The 18,750-nt window shown below is 29.7% G+C and overlaps 1 protein-coding gene across 7 annotated transcripts; it reads right to left on the reverse strand.

Moving 5' to 3' along the window:
- Window positions 1-462: 462 nt before the first annotated feature.
- On the reverse strand, window positions 463-18,573 carry lqfR (clathrin interactor lqfR). 7 transcript variants are annotated; one of them, XM_066732362.1, is made up of 9 exons: window positions 18,349-18,573; window positions 18,223-18,238; window positions 17,380-17,459; window positions 14,745-14,866; window positions 11,931-12,313; window positions 10,467-10,683; window positions 8,543-8,990; window positions 7,682-7,834; window positions 463-4,347 (listed from the first exon to the last, which is right to left on the reverse strand). In XM_066732362.1, exons 2-9 carry the CDS (start codon window positions 18,231-18,233, stop codon window positions 1,523-1,525), a joined length of 4,239 nt encoding a protein of 1,412 aa, XP_066588459.1. In that variant the 5' UTR covers window positions 18,234-18,238; window positions 18,349-18,573; the 3' UTR covers window positions 463-1,522. The 7 variants fall into 7 exon arrangements, with proteins under 7 accessions (XP_066588459.1, XP_066588458.1, XP_066588464.1 ...); XM_066732361.1 differs by lacking the exon at window positions 18,223-18,238; XM_066732367.1 differs by lacking the exon at window positions 14,745-14,866.
- Between the last annotated feature and the right edge of the window lie 177 nt (window positions 18,574-18,750).

The raw sequence follows: 18,750 nt of genomic DNA on the forward strand, positions 1-18,750 counted from the left end.
AAGAAATGATTCTGTGAATTTAAAGGGTATGTTTTCACAATCAATATGAAATATCAAAGTTCAAAATTGAGCGAAAAATAAAAATTTATTAATATAAAAACTTAGTTAGCGGCCAAGGGCAACAGCCCCAAGGACTCTCATAGTCTATAGGTTTCATAGTTTTTTATCTTTTTTTTTATATATAGCTATTTGGAACCTTAATCGGTCCATATTAGCTCACTTTATTAATCAAATATTCAATATATGATACAAAACAAAATCATGTACATCTTCCTTTGTTATATCTAAACAAAATTAAATACTTAAACTACAATTGTTCAAAAATTTATTTATGATATCACACCCACGCGATTTAGGAGAAGAAATCAGCTCATCTATGGAAAACGGAGGAAAAATTTTCAAGTATCTAAGACGTTTAATCATCTTAACGCGTTCCTGTCTATAAATAACGCAATCCCATAGTACATGATTAATATATATATATTTTCCATAGAGTATCCACACTTACATTCAGGACTAGAAACTATTTTAATTCTATGAAGCGAAGCAGCTAAGTTGTAGGTTTTTTATCTTAAAGCTAAATAAACTGCAAAATATATTGAATTCAATTTAACTTAATAACGTTTTGCTTTTTCTTTGTTTTAGTGGATGTGTGACCCCACATTGAGGTTACAGTGTGCGTTCTTCTTTTCATGATTTTCAGATTTTTCAATGTAATTATATCTATTTAGCGTTTGTTTTTCTTTCAGGTTTAGTTTTCCGATATAGGTAAGCCCTTTAGTTTTATATATTAGGTAGGTATAGCTTTAGGTGTTAGGCAGGGTTTTTTTTTCAGGTTGTTCATGGCAATTATATATATTTTTCTACACTAGAGTAACACAAGGAATTAATATTCAGATTATGAACTTAATTATAGCAGAAAAAGAGTGAAATAAAGTTTTCCTTGTTTAGGAACTATCTTGTTGAGATAATCATCGTTGCGTGTATCTTTAATACTGTTAACCAGAGATCATATGGACAAATCATAAACAGTTACTTCTCTACATATATTTGAATAAAACATTGAGTATAATATTCATGAGTTTTGACAAGATTACCATCTCTATTAACCAATTTAAGATATTTGACAGTAAATTAGCCTATTTCAACGTCGTATACGCGAAATTTTTGCACGTACTGTGCAATTTATTTCAACATTTTTATTAATTTAATCTTTTTCAGTTAGAACTCTATGTACAGGTACTCTGAGCCACAGTTATTTATGTAAATTTAATAGTCCAATTCATATAAAAGAACGTTACTTTTTTTTATTATTTTAATCCTCCTTTTCACTTTTAAAAAATAAAGATTTTTAAGCATTACACACACCGTACAGACATACAAAATTTATAACAATTTTATTAAAAGAGTAATATAATCTCCAGAAAATGTAAGTATATTTGCTCATGGAAAATAAAAATATTGACATAATGAAATTACACTCCAAAATCGTAAATATTCAATTACATATTAGGAACAATTATTATTTAAATATAGAATTAATTAATAATATAAGCTTTGTGCCTAAATTTCGACATCTTGTATCACATTCACCTGAAATAACATTTTGGATCATACCTATCAACCACAATTTAATATCCATAACATAATCTACTAATTCGTTAAGTAAGATATAATTTGGAACTGATATAATTACTGCTGCAATGTTTTCTATGACAGCTAATCTTATTTCAGCTTCATTGTGGTGCCTTAAAATCCATACTAAATCTAATATTTCTTTGCCCACTTTTGATGCTATTAAGCAATTTTGAGAGGAAATCATAAGGACAGTTAGAGTTTTAAGAAAACGCAGTAATATGATGTGTTTTTGATCATTAAACTGCTTTAATTCGGCGCAAAAGTATTTACCATGATTACTGAAACCATAAAGAAGTGGATACAAAAAAGAAGAAGCCACGTCTCCAAATTTATTTCTTTTTGCACTTGCTAATTTAGTATTACCAACAAATCGTTTCGTATTTAGTGCAATTCTTTGATTTACAATTTCTTGCCAGTTAATAGTAGAAGTTTCATCTTTTTCCAGATCATAATTATCATTACTATGAATAATTTTATATCTCTTTGTATTTTCTATATCGACTAGATATGGTATTATTTTCGAAACTGATAGCTTATTTATTGTAGTATTATTCTCTTTAGAGTTAACTTTATTTAAGTCGTTTTGAATATTGGACAATTTTATAGCTGTATTTGATAAGATATCTAAGATTAGTAAACGCTGGCTTACAGAATAATTCCCTACATCAGAGTAAAATTCTTTACATAAATATACAGCACATTGCTTTGGGTAGACAGTAACAGCTGCTACAGAGGCGTCAAGTACCATTATGTTAAAATTATCAGTATTAGGTATCTCTCTAAGATTAATAAAAATTTCCAGCAATTCTATAGCAAGCAAATCATCATCACTAGGTAATTGCTCCAATATTAACTTTTCAGCAACCATCAAAGATTGTAATACCATATCGAGATTTTCCTTTTCTTTAAAGTCAGCATTTATTAATTTATCTCGTACTTCTCGTAAATATATTGGTTGAAAGCTTTCTGATAACGCAACGTCGTTAGACATGTTGTAAGATTTTAAATCATCGTCACTATCAATATCAAAATCATCATCATCCGTTTTCTCACTTTTTCCAGTCTTATTTACTAAATTTTCATGTTTTACAATTTTTAATGTATCTGTCGACTCATTTGATATTACGGTAATACACTGTTCTATTTGCTTATTCATAAAATCGCATTGAATATTACATTCAATTCCAAGTTCATGAATTTTTTTGTCACTAAAGGTGCTGAACTTGATTTTTTTAATAACCAGATCATTATTCTCATAATTGAAAATATATTTTTCTATTTTTAAATTACACGCTTGTTCTTGCAATTTTCTAAATGATTTTATTAACAATGTTAGATCTTCTTCCATAACAGGAAAATCAAATTTCAACCTAGGGGCATTCATTTCTTTGTTAAAAAAACTTATTATGAGCTCACCAGTGATCATACCGATCACCTTTAATTCTATCGACGTTGATTCAAGATGAATATTTATACCAGAAAGTAATAATTTTTGACATTTATCCTGCTCCGTAGGTTTTAATAAATTTTTTAATACTGAACTGGAAAAAATAATTAGCTTTGTAATATATGTATGCTGTTCAAGAGAAGTACGATTTAAAGCACTCTGATTACTCCAAATTTCTAACAGTTTTATCAATAGTTCTGGGAGAAGGCGATTGTGATTCAAAATGTATAGCATATATGAAATTAAATTGACTATTACACAATCTTCATTATAGTAAGACATGAACGGTATTCGTTTTACTAACACGTGCATCCAGTTGGCCTCCATAATCAATTCTCCAAAGAAATGGTTGACTCCAAATTTTGGATCGCAACGTTTTAAAATTAAAATAGAAATATGTTCAATGGAAACTACGTGTAACAGCTTTAACATATCATGTATGATTCTTCTCTCATTAAATTTGTCTTCTAAGCACCATAACGAAAAAAGATCTGTTAAACATGCCCAACTTTCTGAATTGAATAGAATATGTGACTTATTTAAAAATATTGAAATTATTTTGAGATTCGGATAAATATTACATTTGTAAAATCCCTGACTAATAAAAGATACTGAACGAGCTATGTGATAAATTATGATTTTAGAATAATTCGTAGGCAAAAATACATCGGGCGTCTTAAAATTAAGTTTATTGGCGACATAGTTAGGTAAAGAAACTAATAATTGTACTGTTCTTTTCCACACATGCTCAAATTCTGTTACTTCGATTGTTTGGTTGCTCTTGTATTTACATGCATTAATTATTGCCGATGATAGGATATCACTCTTCATGAATTCTTCTAATATATATAAAATAAAAAATATTTGCTGCTTACTGTTACATTGTTTTAAAAGATCCGTCAGTGTAATCAAAGTTTCAAACAATATTTCAACTGATGCTTCATTAATAATTACTATTGACTTAACTAATGTATCCATATGACTTGCGTAGGATGGCCAATTATCGCCAAGCTTATCAATAATACCTTTTATTATTTTGCCATGTAGGCTGTAGTTTATTTTAATATTGGAATGTAAATTTGTATATTTTTGTGGTGTAATTGGCCCAGGCAAAAACTGTATGTAATTAAGCATACATTTTTCCAAAATTTCGAGACTCTTTTGATTATCATTATCCATAGAATATAGGGTTTCCAATAGATGAGCAGCTGCACACTCTGACGCGACATCCGCTGATGAAATAGTTTCTTCTTGACAGGAAACTGGAACGAAAATTTATTCTGGGGATACTATATGTTTTTTGCTTTTATTTTAGCTGTGTTTTCTACGCTTTCGTCAAAGATAATGTAGAAAATATAACTAAAATGTGTGACCTTATTTTTTTGGACTTATTCCGTTGTGAAAAAAAGGGATAAAGTTCTGGAAATGTCAAGCTCGAGATTAATTTTTAAACTTGGTATACTTTCGTATTTTTATCCACTGATTATAACAAGGATAATGCAAATTGGCGCAAATTTGATTTTCATGGTTGCCATTACGAGAGCCAAATCTGTGTGCCAATTTCCGTCATCATATTCATATAATAATCAGTGCAGCATCAAGATATAAAAATATATCAAGTTTCAAATTAATTTGAGGATTAAGGTTTTCAGAACCTCACAACCCGAAGAAGGACTCCAAGCTCAGGTATACGGATGTAACAAAAACCGGACTATTCTACAGAATAATTATTTCTAAAATCTGTCCACAACATGATCATCCTTCAATCTCATTAAAATGTGAGGCCGAGTACTCTCACCAGATTTCTAGCCTCATCTTTCTAACGGCATTAATTTGATTTTCTCTTGTTCGCAACACACCTAAGCATGCTTATAAGTAAATAGAAAAAATGGTAAAAAATTATTTTTTACAACCAAAATACAATTACGTATCCCGTGTTACATGTGATACGTAATAATGTTTTGGATCAAATTGGTAATATAGGAGCAAATTCTGATAGTTCTGTAGGTAAGGTCTACATGTGCATACCAGGTAGCAGCAGAGGATGAAAGGCTGAGCGAGTGTGTAAATAACAGTATACGACTGAAAAGTGGTGAGAGTAATCGACTAACTAGGTTTCGCAGTACATCTGATTGTGTGTGTGCATACAAGGTATTTTACTTAACTCGCTTCTGAGTAAGGACATAAGCATTTATTCATCTTTTTACAAATATACTTATATATAAATTATTATCGAAGAAAATTTAAAAAAGTGTTTTTTACACTAATCCAAAAAGATTTTAAACAAAACATTGATATTTTTTATAGTTAAGAAAGTGAGTGAATTTGTACGTTGAATGCTCTGAGATAAGTTAAACAAATCACCTTGTACAAGTTGTACGTATATAATTATATCGAAATATGAAAGTCTAGCCGAGTGTTTTTGGGGCAGTATATTCACACTACGAGGCAGAGACGCCGTAACGCTACGGTATCACGTAAAAATCATAGCACAGTCACCATGAATTGGTTACGCAGCGAGGGATCTCGTTCGATTAAGAGAGTCCGTCAATTAGATAATTTTTAAAAATCGATTCTCTTGTATAATTTAATAGTTTACAATCTCTAGAACAGTAGTAAAATTTGATTAATCTATCGAATCATTTTTTAATGCGGCAGTATTTTAGAAAGCAGCTGCATTTAGGTAAAAAATGCGCTGAAATCAATCGCCCAGAAGGGGTTTTACCTGCATCATTGTTTTGACTGTGTTAAAGTCAAAAGGAAAACTGTTTTGGTTCAAGATGTACGAATATATATATTAGATTAGTCGTTTAAAATTGAATTTTTAGCGGTACTTGATAAAATGTTGGTACTTGATGAGAAATTATGCATGCTCCATTTTTTGCGTAAATATAGCAGGGACCCGTACCTCAATAATTTCGAAGTGCAAATATATTGAGACATTTAAACATTTTTCGGAGATGATTCGTTAAATATGCATTTTTCTGAAAAGATATATAGAATATTCCTTCTGGAGAGTTATACATTACATAAAAAAAGGTTCTTATACATTTTTGTTCATAGATCTCTTTAATTTATTGTGATAATCCTAAAAAGTCCAGTAAATTAAATGAAAAAAAAATAATAATAATAAATAAAATTAAACTTAGAGGTTTAGCGGATAAAAAGTGAAATCAGCCGTGTTTCTTCACCTTTGACATATAAAACAATTCTTCAAAATTCACGTTGCCATAGTAAATTGATATTTACATAAATCGAGTGAAAGGTATTTTACCGCAAGCAAAGATAATTTCACTTGAAATATCTTTAAAAATGCGCATTTTATGAAAAAATATATACAGTGACGTTATATAAAGTTGGACAAGATAAAAAGCTTCTAAAATTGTGATGCGGGACAATCGGCATGTGATAGATTTATCATGGATAGAGAGATTAGAAAGTAACTCGTTGCTTCTCTCTGTCACTTCTATTACTTTTTCTAATATAAGATACATACATTTGTCAATATATAAGTTGGTGAAATCACAGTGAAAAAATAAAGTAGCGCACTTATTTCTTTTTCTATCTCTATATCATATACAAACTTGCACACACAAAGGTTCATCATTACCTGTATAGACTAAAGCACAGTAAATGTTTAAACGTGTGTGCATGTGTATGAGAGAAAAAAAGAAATATGTTGTTTTTCTATATCATTTGTAATTCACAATATATTTAGTACTTGCAGCATGATATTATCTTTGTCAATCTGCCTGTAGTAAACGCAGATAATAGAATGACGCTGCGAGTACTAGGGTAGTATGTTCTCGAATATAGCCTTAGCCAAAGACTCAGGCCCTTAAACCAGTATATAATATATATTTAAACCAAAAGGGCGTATAACTGTGCCCATTATAAAAGCAATCCTTAACCCCATCATGTACAAAAATATAAAAAAAGAACTTTCAAAGTGTATGTGTTCTTTCTACTTATTCATTATACAACATGATTAGCCGTGTGAACATACCTTAAGGATACAAAATGCTTCAAAAATTATTAAAACAAAATTAAAAAATATACTTTTGGTATGAATGCAGAATGGGAATGAAGCATTGTAAGCATTTTTTTTAAGGGTGAAAAATGTCTGACTTTATTAAGAATAAATTTTGTAAAATAAAAACATTTTTCAATTTTTGAAGTTTCAGCCTCATACATATTTTATCTTTATATATATATCTAAGAAAAGCATCATTTTTGCATTGTAAATTTTATCAAACTTATTCAAGGTGTATTAAATTAAATTGCATGTGGCTTTTTGCTCTCTATAGAGAAATAGTTTCAGCTATCAAAAATTACTATTTGAATTGTATTAATGAAATGAGTGAAATTGCTAATCACTTTCAGGAATGTTTTTCATAATGATTTAGGACGTGGAATAGCATAACATATTAAAATTTTAGAAAATTCAGTAAGGGACATACTTCATATAAGGATTTTGGGGGCTCTTTGTAATATAGTTGATATTCATTTCTTATAAAATATCGATTTATCAGAAAAGAACAGTTCAAAAATAAAATTGAGTTAATATATAATGCTATATTGAAATAATCAAATTACCTGTGTTAAAACCGGGAGAAGCTGTAGTGGATGCGGTTGAAACGGCAACAGACTTATTGCAATTTTCGAAATCCTTCGTTTGATTATTAATTGACCCAATACATAATGCATTAAAATTGTTCAACCCGGACAAAGGATCTGTATCGGTTGGTGCTAAAATAAATTAAATAAGATTGTTACTTAGAATATTCACAAAGTCCAAAAACGCTTAAGTAATTTGGAAATTTATAGTCTAAATATTTAGTAATATTTGTCGTTAGATTAGTCAGTATTATCTCTCTTTATATTCCCATTCCCCTTCCCTCTCATGTCGCTCTCTCTTTTTTCTTAGATCTACTAGAGAATTAAAAAAAATAACAGAAAAATAGAGTTAAAATCTTAAGTGGAAGAAATGCTTCTCTCTTTACTAAAAAAACATTAATTTGGTTTTTACTAATATTATTAACAATATAGTTTTTCTTTCATATTTTTGCAAGTATTTAAAATATTGTACGCTAAATTTTCATATGTGAAGAACACTTTAAAAATTTTTCATCTAATTTAAGCTACAATTTTTTCTTTGGTAATAACTTATTTTCGTCGGAATCTGCAATCATCCCAGTAAGCCACCTACGTTTTACGGAAACAGCATGCCATTTAAGGATTACTAAAAGAGTAAACATAAATACCTATACTGACAGGATTGTACGCAATTAATTATCCTCACAAATGTTTGACAAATTTGATACTATTTATGTGATTTAACTTTTATAAAATTGCAAACATAAGTAACGTTTCACATAGGATTTTCGACGGTCTACAGTTAAAATGAATTAAAATTGTATTTATTAGACCTAATATTTTAAAATATTATATCTTTACCTAATTTTCTGGAACCAGGAAGATTTGTAACGGTTTTAGCATAATTGAATTTTGAACTGTTTAAATTATCAATCATAAAGTTGTTAATGCTTGTCCCTGCTTTTCCCATCACAGGTATTTGATGTGTTATTTGTGATTCACCAGTTGCAGCATATGCAGTATCTTCATGGTTGAAAGCTGATGAAAAATCCGCAAAATCACAACTTTCTTTTGCCATCACGCCAGTATCGCTAAAACCACTCGTAAATTCACCAAAATCAGCATTAGCATTTTGTAATTGTACAAATGTTTCTGTATTAGCTCTGGGATTAAAATCATCACAATCATTTGTCTTTTTACTGTTATTATCATTTTCCGAATCAAAAATTACATTATAAATATCATTTTGTGTATTTTGTTGACTTATGGACGACGGTAATTTAACATTTGGCTGGGAGATTGCGCTATTCTGTAACAAAAAAATTAAAATATATATACATATATAAATAGTTTAATAATAAATAATATTCACGCGAATGTCCCTTTGCAAGATCATGACCCGAATCATAATTAGTTGTACTTTTTTCTTGAATATAAAAAAAATTGAATTAAAATACTGTAAAAAGATGCAAATATTCTATTATTTTATACTATATTTAAAATTCTTGATCCGAGAACAATTAGTATCTTTGTAGTTTTTTCTTTTAGATGCAATTCAATTTCAAAATCCGCTTCATAATTATACCGCCGACTACATTATAAATGACAACACATATTTTCGAGTTTCACACATTTCAGTTAACTATTGGGTGTTCTATCTTGTAAACCGTCTTCTAAAGTTTCCTTCGTTATATAAATACCAATTTTCGATTTCTTATACTTCTTTGGTGATCGACGCTATAAATAATTTTATCTAGTAAAGTAGTAAGATCTTTAAAGCACCCAGAAAGTTGCATTCTTAAATTGCTTTTTAGAAACTTTATTTTTTCCGACTATCTTGTTAGATAAAGCAGTTTACGGTGTTATCGAGAAGGTAAAATGATTTGAAAGTCGACCTTTATTCAAAAGCCGTAGTATGGCTGTTCGGAATTCTCGAATTAAAATACCCTTCACAGGTATCCCGTTAAGTATGTAACTAAACCTTTTCCTGTACGATTTTAGGTCAATAAAGTCCATACCCTCAGCGAAGATAACCGACTATTGTCGCGAACTGATAAGAAAAACAATCAAATTACTCCACCATTGACCGATAACAAATCATTTCACGAATCTCATTCGTAATTTTTCTGTCTTTTCCGACTTTTACTCCATGAGTCCTACCTGTAACATTTAGGTTTGAGTCTAAATCTTCATCACGGATCGGACTCCATTGAAATACGAAACAAGAGGTTAAATCACAAATATTTGCGAAAAGGCCTAAGATTTTAATACATAAAAGTCGACAGCTTAAATGTTTATTAAAGGGTGATCTATTTTTCTATAAATTTTGTAGATTCAAATAATATATATTTAATGAATAATAAATCAAGGACTGTTTAATACCACATTAGTGGCTTTCCTGTAGCCGGAAGACAAAGTGGCTGACATTGTTCTTGCACAGCCAAAACGTAACTACATATCCTTTGTATATACAAGGGATACGTAACTAAGTCTTGCCTCTAATTCGTTATGAAAGAGCAATTTCTGGCAACTCTGCCTAAAGGTTAAACAAAGAAAGTCTACATTTTCATGGTCTTCTGGGAGTTTTTCAGTGCCAAACGTGTCGTGTCGTATATGTTTTATGTTATAAGAAAACATTCGAATTTATTGAAAATATTGAAAATGTGGCGAGCCTTCATCCACTAATACCTTAAATTTTCTTTTTCAATGTTCTTTCTCTATTGAATCCTTAGAAAAAACTTACAAATTATGGGACACCTTTTATAATAAAATTAACATGTATTACATTAAATGGTTCCTTTCCGTAGTTTGCAGCAGCTCCTAAATCAACCTTCTTAACCGAGCGCGTTGTCCGCGTTGGTGATTTGCTGCTCAATGAAGCAGATTTTTGAGGTACTTTTTGAGCTAAATCAGCAGCATCCATGGTGTCCCTGTATTCTTGACTATCTATTTTTGGATTAAATTCTGTATCATTTTCCGAGTCTTCCCTTTCCCCGTCATCACTACACATAAACAGAACGAATAAACAAAATTAACTTAATTATAAGGAATAATAATGGTGTTATTTATAATAAGAATTACAAAAATATATAAATAAAAGTGGATTAATATGAATAATACTGCACTACTTTAAAAAAGTGAGGGAACAAAAACATTTCTAACATTTTTCTACTGATATTTGAATGGGCTCAGGCTTTGTGAAAAGCGATCATACCAAAATGAAAGAAAGGCATTTTCAAGATTGAAATTTGTAGTTTTAAATCTTTTGCCAAAAACAGTTTCTAAGCAATAGTTACATCGCAATTACAATAATTATATCATATGAATAAAAAATGTTCTAATTTTAAAATCGTTTCACGGTGTCCTGTGGAGTTAGAAAATTTCATTGGAAACAAATGAATGCGAAGACTAGTTAGTCTGTTTCCTCCTATTTCATTTGTTCTTTTAAATAACTTTACAGGATTGAGAGAAATGCAACGAAATTTACTCAGTATTTCAGCTGATTTGTATTTAGCTGATTTCGATGTAAATATTTTTCGATCTATTTAAGAAATTGATTTATGATAATGCTAAACAACTGATATGTTTGCATAAGTCATTAGCCTCGCAATATAAACACAGATAGCAGGAATAAGGATCTGGTGTTGAAAATTAAAACTCGATCAATCGATTATTGACCACCCAACTGACCAACTGACGCCGTTCATACGCTGACAGCAAGAACGGCCGAAAAGGTGATAAAAGACTCGACACGTGAGTGGCTCCTTACCCAGACGGCAATAAAGTTATAACAATAACTTGACATATGTCAGCGTTATTAATTTACTTATAAAGCGGAATTTTGTTTATTACTTCATATTTAAAACATATCTGACCAGTAGAATAGAGATATTTAGCTGTAAAACTACTTAAGAAATGGCTCGGGAATGGCATATTAACAAAATCGATAGTTATTATTTAGATCTTTATGAATAATATACTTTAATTACAGTGATAGTTTAGAAAAGCTCTTATCACAATACAGAAAAATGTCATCAAAGAAATTGATTTTATAATGAGGATAGATATAAACTCTCACTTTAAATATCTCAAAAATTGATGGCACTTGCCATGCTACAATTCCGAAATCTTTCTTCAGCAGAGTCAAAAAAGTATCTATTACCAAATTAAAAAAAAAAAATAGCAATATATTTCTTGGTCGCAGAACATCGTTAATAAAATAATAAGTAAAATGGAAAATTATTCATACCTATTAGCTCCATCATCGTAGCCTCTTCTTCTGTTATCGTTTGCCCAATCATCGCGTGTTTCCGTAATCGGTTTATTCCAGTTAGGGTTATTTGACCACTTATCAGCACCTGCAAATCTCAATCCCATTGCTTCACTCGAAAGACCAACATATTTGTCTTTATTCTTCTTTGCTTTTTTGCGCTCTTCTCTTAATTTATCGTCATCTTGAATGAAATCAATCAGTTCTCGTACTTTATGTCTAATATTAATTCCTTGATCTTTTCCATATTCATCAGTACAAGTATAATTTTCTAACGATCGTAAATCATAAATATGTTCACGGGATGAAGTAACCACTCGTTCTGAACCATTTCGCACTAAATAATTCAAAAGTAGTAAGGACTGAAAAAAACAACACAATGTGAAATACAAGAATAAACTAAAAATACTATTCGGTAAAGCTTTTATAACCAAGATATTACGCGCTATTCCTAATATAAAAAACCAACGGCAAATACATAGATAGCCTAGCAGAAATATTATTTTAGTTAAAAAAAGTATTACTAAATCAATCGCTATTAAAAATATATGTAGTTGTTATTAAACTAATTCATCCATAAAAATATCTAATATATAATTATGCTGCCATAATTATGACCATGCACAAAAGTGAAGATGAGGTCATTATTTGTGTAACTTCAAACTTTTACGAAGAAAGTTCGTCAAATTAATAAGATATAAACAACAATATAATAATATGCAAGATACAAAACCTCTACACATTCTCACTTCAGTGTGACTGGGTTAGTGTGCACGAAGCTATACATTCTAACGTGGTGAAACCATCTTACAGAAATTATAAGTTTTCTCTTTCTTCTTGAGTGCCGCCTGCGTCCCTTTTGTAATCGTGTAATTGTGTGAAAGAGTGTCAGGAAACTTCTGTAGGGCTACAATGTAATTTTCTGCAGAAAGAATATTATTATATTGGTTCCCACGGAAGGAGACTGCATAAATTTTATGAAATAGTATATCTGGTAGAGCGAATGTGTAGTTTTAAATTGCATAAATAGTATACAAAAAAAAAAAAAAAAAAAACAGCAAATAAGCTGCATCGCGTTCATATCACTATCCTCCTTTTCCCTTGTTAATTTCCCTATACTACCATCTCACTTTAGTCCCACTACCGAGCTATCCCTACCCTACTATCGTCTTCTCTGTCTTTCTCCATATCGTACTATTAACGCTTCATCAAGATTGTTCGGCGTCCGGCTCAGCGCCTAGACCAGTTCTAGCCGCTTCAACCCATGCGCACCTTAACCGCGCAGTCATCCCAGCATGGCTCAGCGAACCAGCCATTATCGATATATTAAATATCGATTAATTGATCCCGTACCGCACACTACACTAAATGTTGTCTTACAGACATCTTATAGTCTCCAATTGATTAATAAATGTCTAAAAAGTGTCTTTTAGTCACTTGTTGCTGTATGGGATGATAAAAGGAATAGCGGAAACTATGGAGGTACAAAGTACCTTGAGGAAGCATAAGGTTCATTTCAGGCTAGAAAAGCGAAATTAAAATGATGGAAGAGAAGAATTTAGTCACCATCTTGATTTTAGGTAGATACCACACATAATAGCATATATATATATATATAACATTTATGCGCTATATTTACCTACAATTAGGATGGCGATCAGCCTCTTTTCCCCACCACATTGTGGCTTCACTCTTACGGACATATGCTGCTCACATGGCAAAAAAAAAATACAATTCTGGAAGGTGCATTTATTTATCGTGAAATAATCAAAATGAATTATTTATTCGAAACTAACAATTTGTATATTTAAACTAATTAATTGTTCAACTAAAACTTAACTAAACATTTAATTTCTTATAAACAAATATTATTTCAAACGATACAATTTCTCTTAATGAAAAATCATTCGTCATATAATGCAAATAAAAAATAAAATCAATCAAACAATTTAGCTGATGCAATTAAATTCAAAATTTATATGAAAAGAATTAGATATTTAACTAGAATATAAAATTATTTTAATCCCATAAATATTATTAACAAGATCCAAAAAATATGTGATATGAATATATATACAAACAGAATATTCCTTACTATTCTGACAGCAGTCACTATTTAATAGAAAACTACAATTCTGTTCTGGCAAAACAATTTAAAATTTGTTTTAGTATATAAGGTTGAATTATTTAATCGAAAAAATCTTCTACATTTTTAAATGTAATTATTTGTTTTTATCTCAAATCATTCGTTGATCCCTATTTTACCCTAATACAGTGTCCGTTTTTCAAATCTAATACGAGGAAAAAAATATAACTCTGGTTCAAATTTACATTTTTTAATTTTATTTTATTTTCCAAGAATCGTAATGTATTCGGCTAAAGTATAGTTAAACGAATGAGTTTGCTCCGTGGAGAAAGATTAGTATTCTTAATAATTTAGAAGACTTTCTTTGATTGAAATTTTGTATTGGCCCTGAATTCCCGTAAAAGGTTAAAGAAAGTGTGTTGCGGTGCCAGGATTGATATAATAATGTGTAGGACAGTGAGTGAGAATAGGAGTGAGAGGAATTGTCTTACATATAAACCAAGATTGTTATTTAGTCTGCGAAACATGGTTGGGATACTGAACTATTACCGTCTGGAACAAATTTTAGAACGTACACTACTATCAAAACGATAATGATTTAGGTTTCTAGGCTTTTTTATCTGGATAAACGAGCGTCCCATATTCTACCGCTTACATAATGAACGTAAAGTGCATCCAGCTATTAAAAGAAAAAATTAACTACTTACTTTATATGTACGTCTCCAATTTCTTTTATTTTCCTGCAACATTCTTTTCCATAACATTGACATTACCTCTGGAAATTGTTCATATGTAAATGTAGCTTGTGCTAATTCCTGCATCATACCACCTAAAGTAGAGAACCAAACATTTTTATACGCGTCGTGAAAATAAATTATTTAAAAAAAATTTTTTTACTTGATATTAAATTAAATAAAAAGTAAAATAAAACCTATCAAAAAAAGGAAGCATTTGTATATAGAAATCCTAGCAAAATCTTATCCTAGTAAGAAATAATATTATTAAAACAATTCCTTTGCAAACAAATATATGACGATTATTAAAATAATTCATCTACAAACAAATCGGTAAAATATGTACTAAAGGAGAAAATGCTAATTAAAAAAAAAAACAGTAAAATCAAAACGTAATATAGTACACTCGTGCAAATGAGTATTTGTTTAATTATTTAATATTTTATATAAATTGTTCATTAATATGTTAATTTTAATTGATGACCAATAATTGCCACGTTTTTCTAACTTTGGCAATTAAAAGAACCAACAGAATTTTCGAATTGGACGAAATGTCAGCAAGAAAGTTGTTCAATAGGCTTTGAGGAAGTTTATCTAAAAATTTGAGATTTTTTGACAGTAAATACGAAATTGAGAATTTTTATTCAAGTCGCGTTAACATCTACGCGACGCTCGTTTTTTTGAATTCTTGTCCTAACGTCGATTCGACGTGACAGCGCACAACAAACGAGGTAGCGATGTTAGCGTAACTTAAATAAACTCTAAATTTTTAAATTACAGTAAAGAGAAATCTCAAATTTTCAAGGAAATTTCTTCAAAGTCTATTGAATAATTTTCACGCTGACACTTCGTCGAATTCAAAAATTCTATCCACTCTATTAATCGCTAAAGCTAGAAAAATACGGTATTTGTTGGACTTTAATTAAGATTAGAATAGCGATAAACAGTGAAATATTTAAACTTTAAAAAATTACTTATTTAAATTGTGATGAATTATACTAGGTTTATGTCAAAAATTTCAATTCATTATGTCCATGCGTTGCTGTTTTGACGAGCTAAGGAGGCTCATGAACTACGCAAAAATGCAGAGAATTAAGTGAAACTAAGAGAAACTCTTGTTCTAGTGTATTCGAATTACCTTGATCTTTTCTGATATTTATTATCAATCATATTTCTATAGTTAGGCCAAGCAGTAAAGCATTTTTAACCGTGTCGAAAAAACTATCAGCAAACCGAATGAACCATCAAACGAAAGACAGTCTAGATATGATTACTGTAACGTTTAAAATTCTCAACTTTTTTCCATTCTTTTTTTACTAAAAATTTTCATGAAAAAAAAAAATGTATTTCCATTTTTTGATGACATCTCGAAAAGTATTAGAGTAATGGAAATAGTGTTAATTGAAGAATTATAGAAAATGGAAGAACGAATAAAATGAGGTGTCGAACGATGCGATCGGATAATTACATTGAAAGACAAAATTAGTATTTGGAACTATAAAAATTTAGTTTTTTTTGGCATCAAATATTTGTTAGTATAGAAAACTATATTTCAATTGGTATATATATATATATTAAAGTATTCTAGTACACACACAGTATACACAGTGGGAAATTGAGTCATTTCTGGTTTGGCTAGCTTTTATCTGTACTTTAACATGAAAATTGATATACTACACTATATCTAAACCACACACGATTCGATCTTCCACTATGTACATAATAATGTATATTTTTGTAGTTGACTTCTAAAGCTTTTCAAAATCCTTGCTTTGTTTTTCATTTAATACAATGGTTTACGAAATATATGAATCTGAATTTGCATGTTATAAGTTTGGCTAAAATAAAATACATTAACACTATGCATAATAACGTATAGTCACTCAAATACATATATGTTCAACATAAAATATCTTACATACAACTGAACGAAATTGAAAAACTGAAAGAGGATATTAAAAATGTCTTGAAATAAACTACTAGAATCTGCAAAAAAAAAAAAAACAAATGCATGTAAAAAAAATTTGACCTTGATATTTTCAAAGGACCTCTGCCTAAAAAAAATGTTATCATCATATCATACTCCTCTTTAAACCATATAATATCAACAGCACAAGATTATCTATTAACAATATAAATACAATGATATTTAAGTGATAATAGTTATTAAAATACTTTATATAAAAGAATTGAATTAATAATACTGGTTTAGCTAGGATAATGTTTCCGCTAGAATTTCTATGTACTTGCCATCTTCATCTAAAGATATAAAATTATACATCTTTTATAGGATAATCAAGTTTGTGTGAGTGTGGCCAATATAATAACCATACCTGTCCTCTAATAGTAAAAAATATGTATAAAAGATCAATTTGCAAATAGAGGTTTAACTTCAACTACATCTATTTAGCAATTGGCTTAGCCTGTTTATTTAAGCCATTAGTTATTATATTTTTTATCCTGCAATCAATACAAGTTTCTTTCCTTTTAAGATATTTCTTCAAATGAATATTTTGCACCCAGTTGTCTTCGATTATTATCATAAATGCTTACTTCTTATTTAAAAAATTCAATTTTCTATTTTATATAATAAATATTAAATCACTACCTGTTGGTCCCCATGCATCATCATTTGTAGCTTCACGAACCTTTGCTTCTGTTTCTGTATAGTTCATCACCACGTTAGTGCTAAAAAGACTTTATAGTTTTAATTCCTTTTCTGCAATTTTATACGTCAATGATCCAATATTAAATACATTCAATATCCTTTGTTAAGATGTAATTAATATAAATAAAGAACTTGTAATAGTTCTCAATTACTAGTTTGTTTTGAAAATAATATCAGACCATATTTTAAAAGGTTATGTAAATTAGATTAATCACAACAATCTACATAAAACTCTTATTTGTTTAGGGCCTGTCATTAATTACGAAAAACAACATTGGACACTATTAGTAATTAGTTTAACTGAGACAATACTCTTTTACATTAATTCTTTGAATTCCACAAGCCTCTACCAACTTTATAAGCAATTCATGAACTTGGGTTGAGAGTTTTTAAACTTAATGATGATAATGTCATTTGGAAGGAGGAGGAATGTTATACACTAATAATGTTCCTATTTAATATAGAAAAAGTGGACAAAATTAAGGGTAAATACTACAGAGTACATATATGTTACTGGACGCTCATTATAAGCACAGATGTGCATATTAATTTTTCACATGAAGGCATTGACAACTACCGAAAGGGAATTGCAGCATTTATTTATGATAATGAAGATTCACTGATAAAAAATGAGAAAAAAGAATGCAAATCCGAGCAAAAAACTGAATGATATAAATATATATATATATACACATATGTATGTAGCCTCATTGACTGTGCATAAACAAAAATACAATGTTCTATAAATTGAGCATCAAAGACACAGTGGTAGCATTACCATACCTTGCCGACATAAATCCTATAAAATATTTAGTAAAAGATAATAATCTTAATAAGTAAAACTGAAGTAAAAATTTGAGTCTCTTGAAATAAGGATTTAAGTAATGATATTTAAAATGTGAAACTTACGCCTTATCCATGAGTTCACGCACTTTCCACATATTCATCATTTTTTTATTGGTTTTCACCTAAATTATATACAATATACGTGCTATTCTGTTTACTAGAATAGTAAAATATCTATCCAGATGGGATTAGAAATTGATTAATATGTACAAATTGAAGCCACGCTCGTCAAATGATTGCAAGTGACGTACTAGACGTTTACGTTTAAAGATTAGGGGCGTTTACGATCGACATTTCGAATTTGGAATTAACTGACCTAGTTGCAGTGATACAACCCACGTCGAAATAGAAATGAAATTCACTAGAATATAATGCAATAGGTCGGTTCGTTATATTTGCCTTTTAAAACTTGTACATACTCTTTCGGTTGACAGCATGCTGTCGTTAAAGAATCACCCTATGTAT

This window comes from Prorops nasuta, unplaced genomic scaffold (assembly GCF_024137725.1).
Source record: "Prorops nasuta isolate Cenicafe-Biocafe unplaced genomic scaffold, Cenicafe_Pnas_1.2 PNAS00010, whole genome shotgun sequence".
NCBI lineage: Eukaryota > Metazoa > Arthropoda > Insecta > Hymenoptera > Bethylidae > Prorops > Prorops nasuta.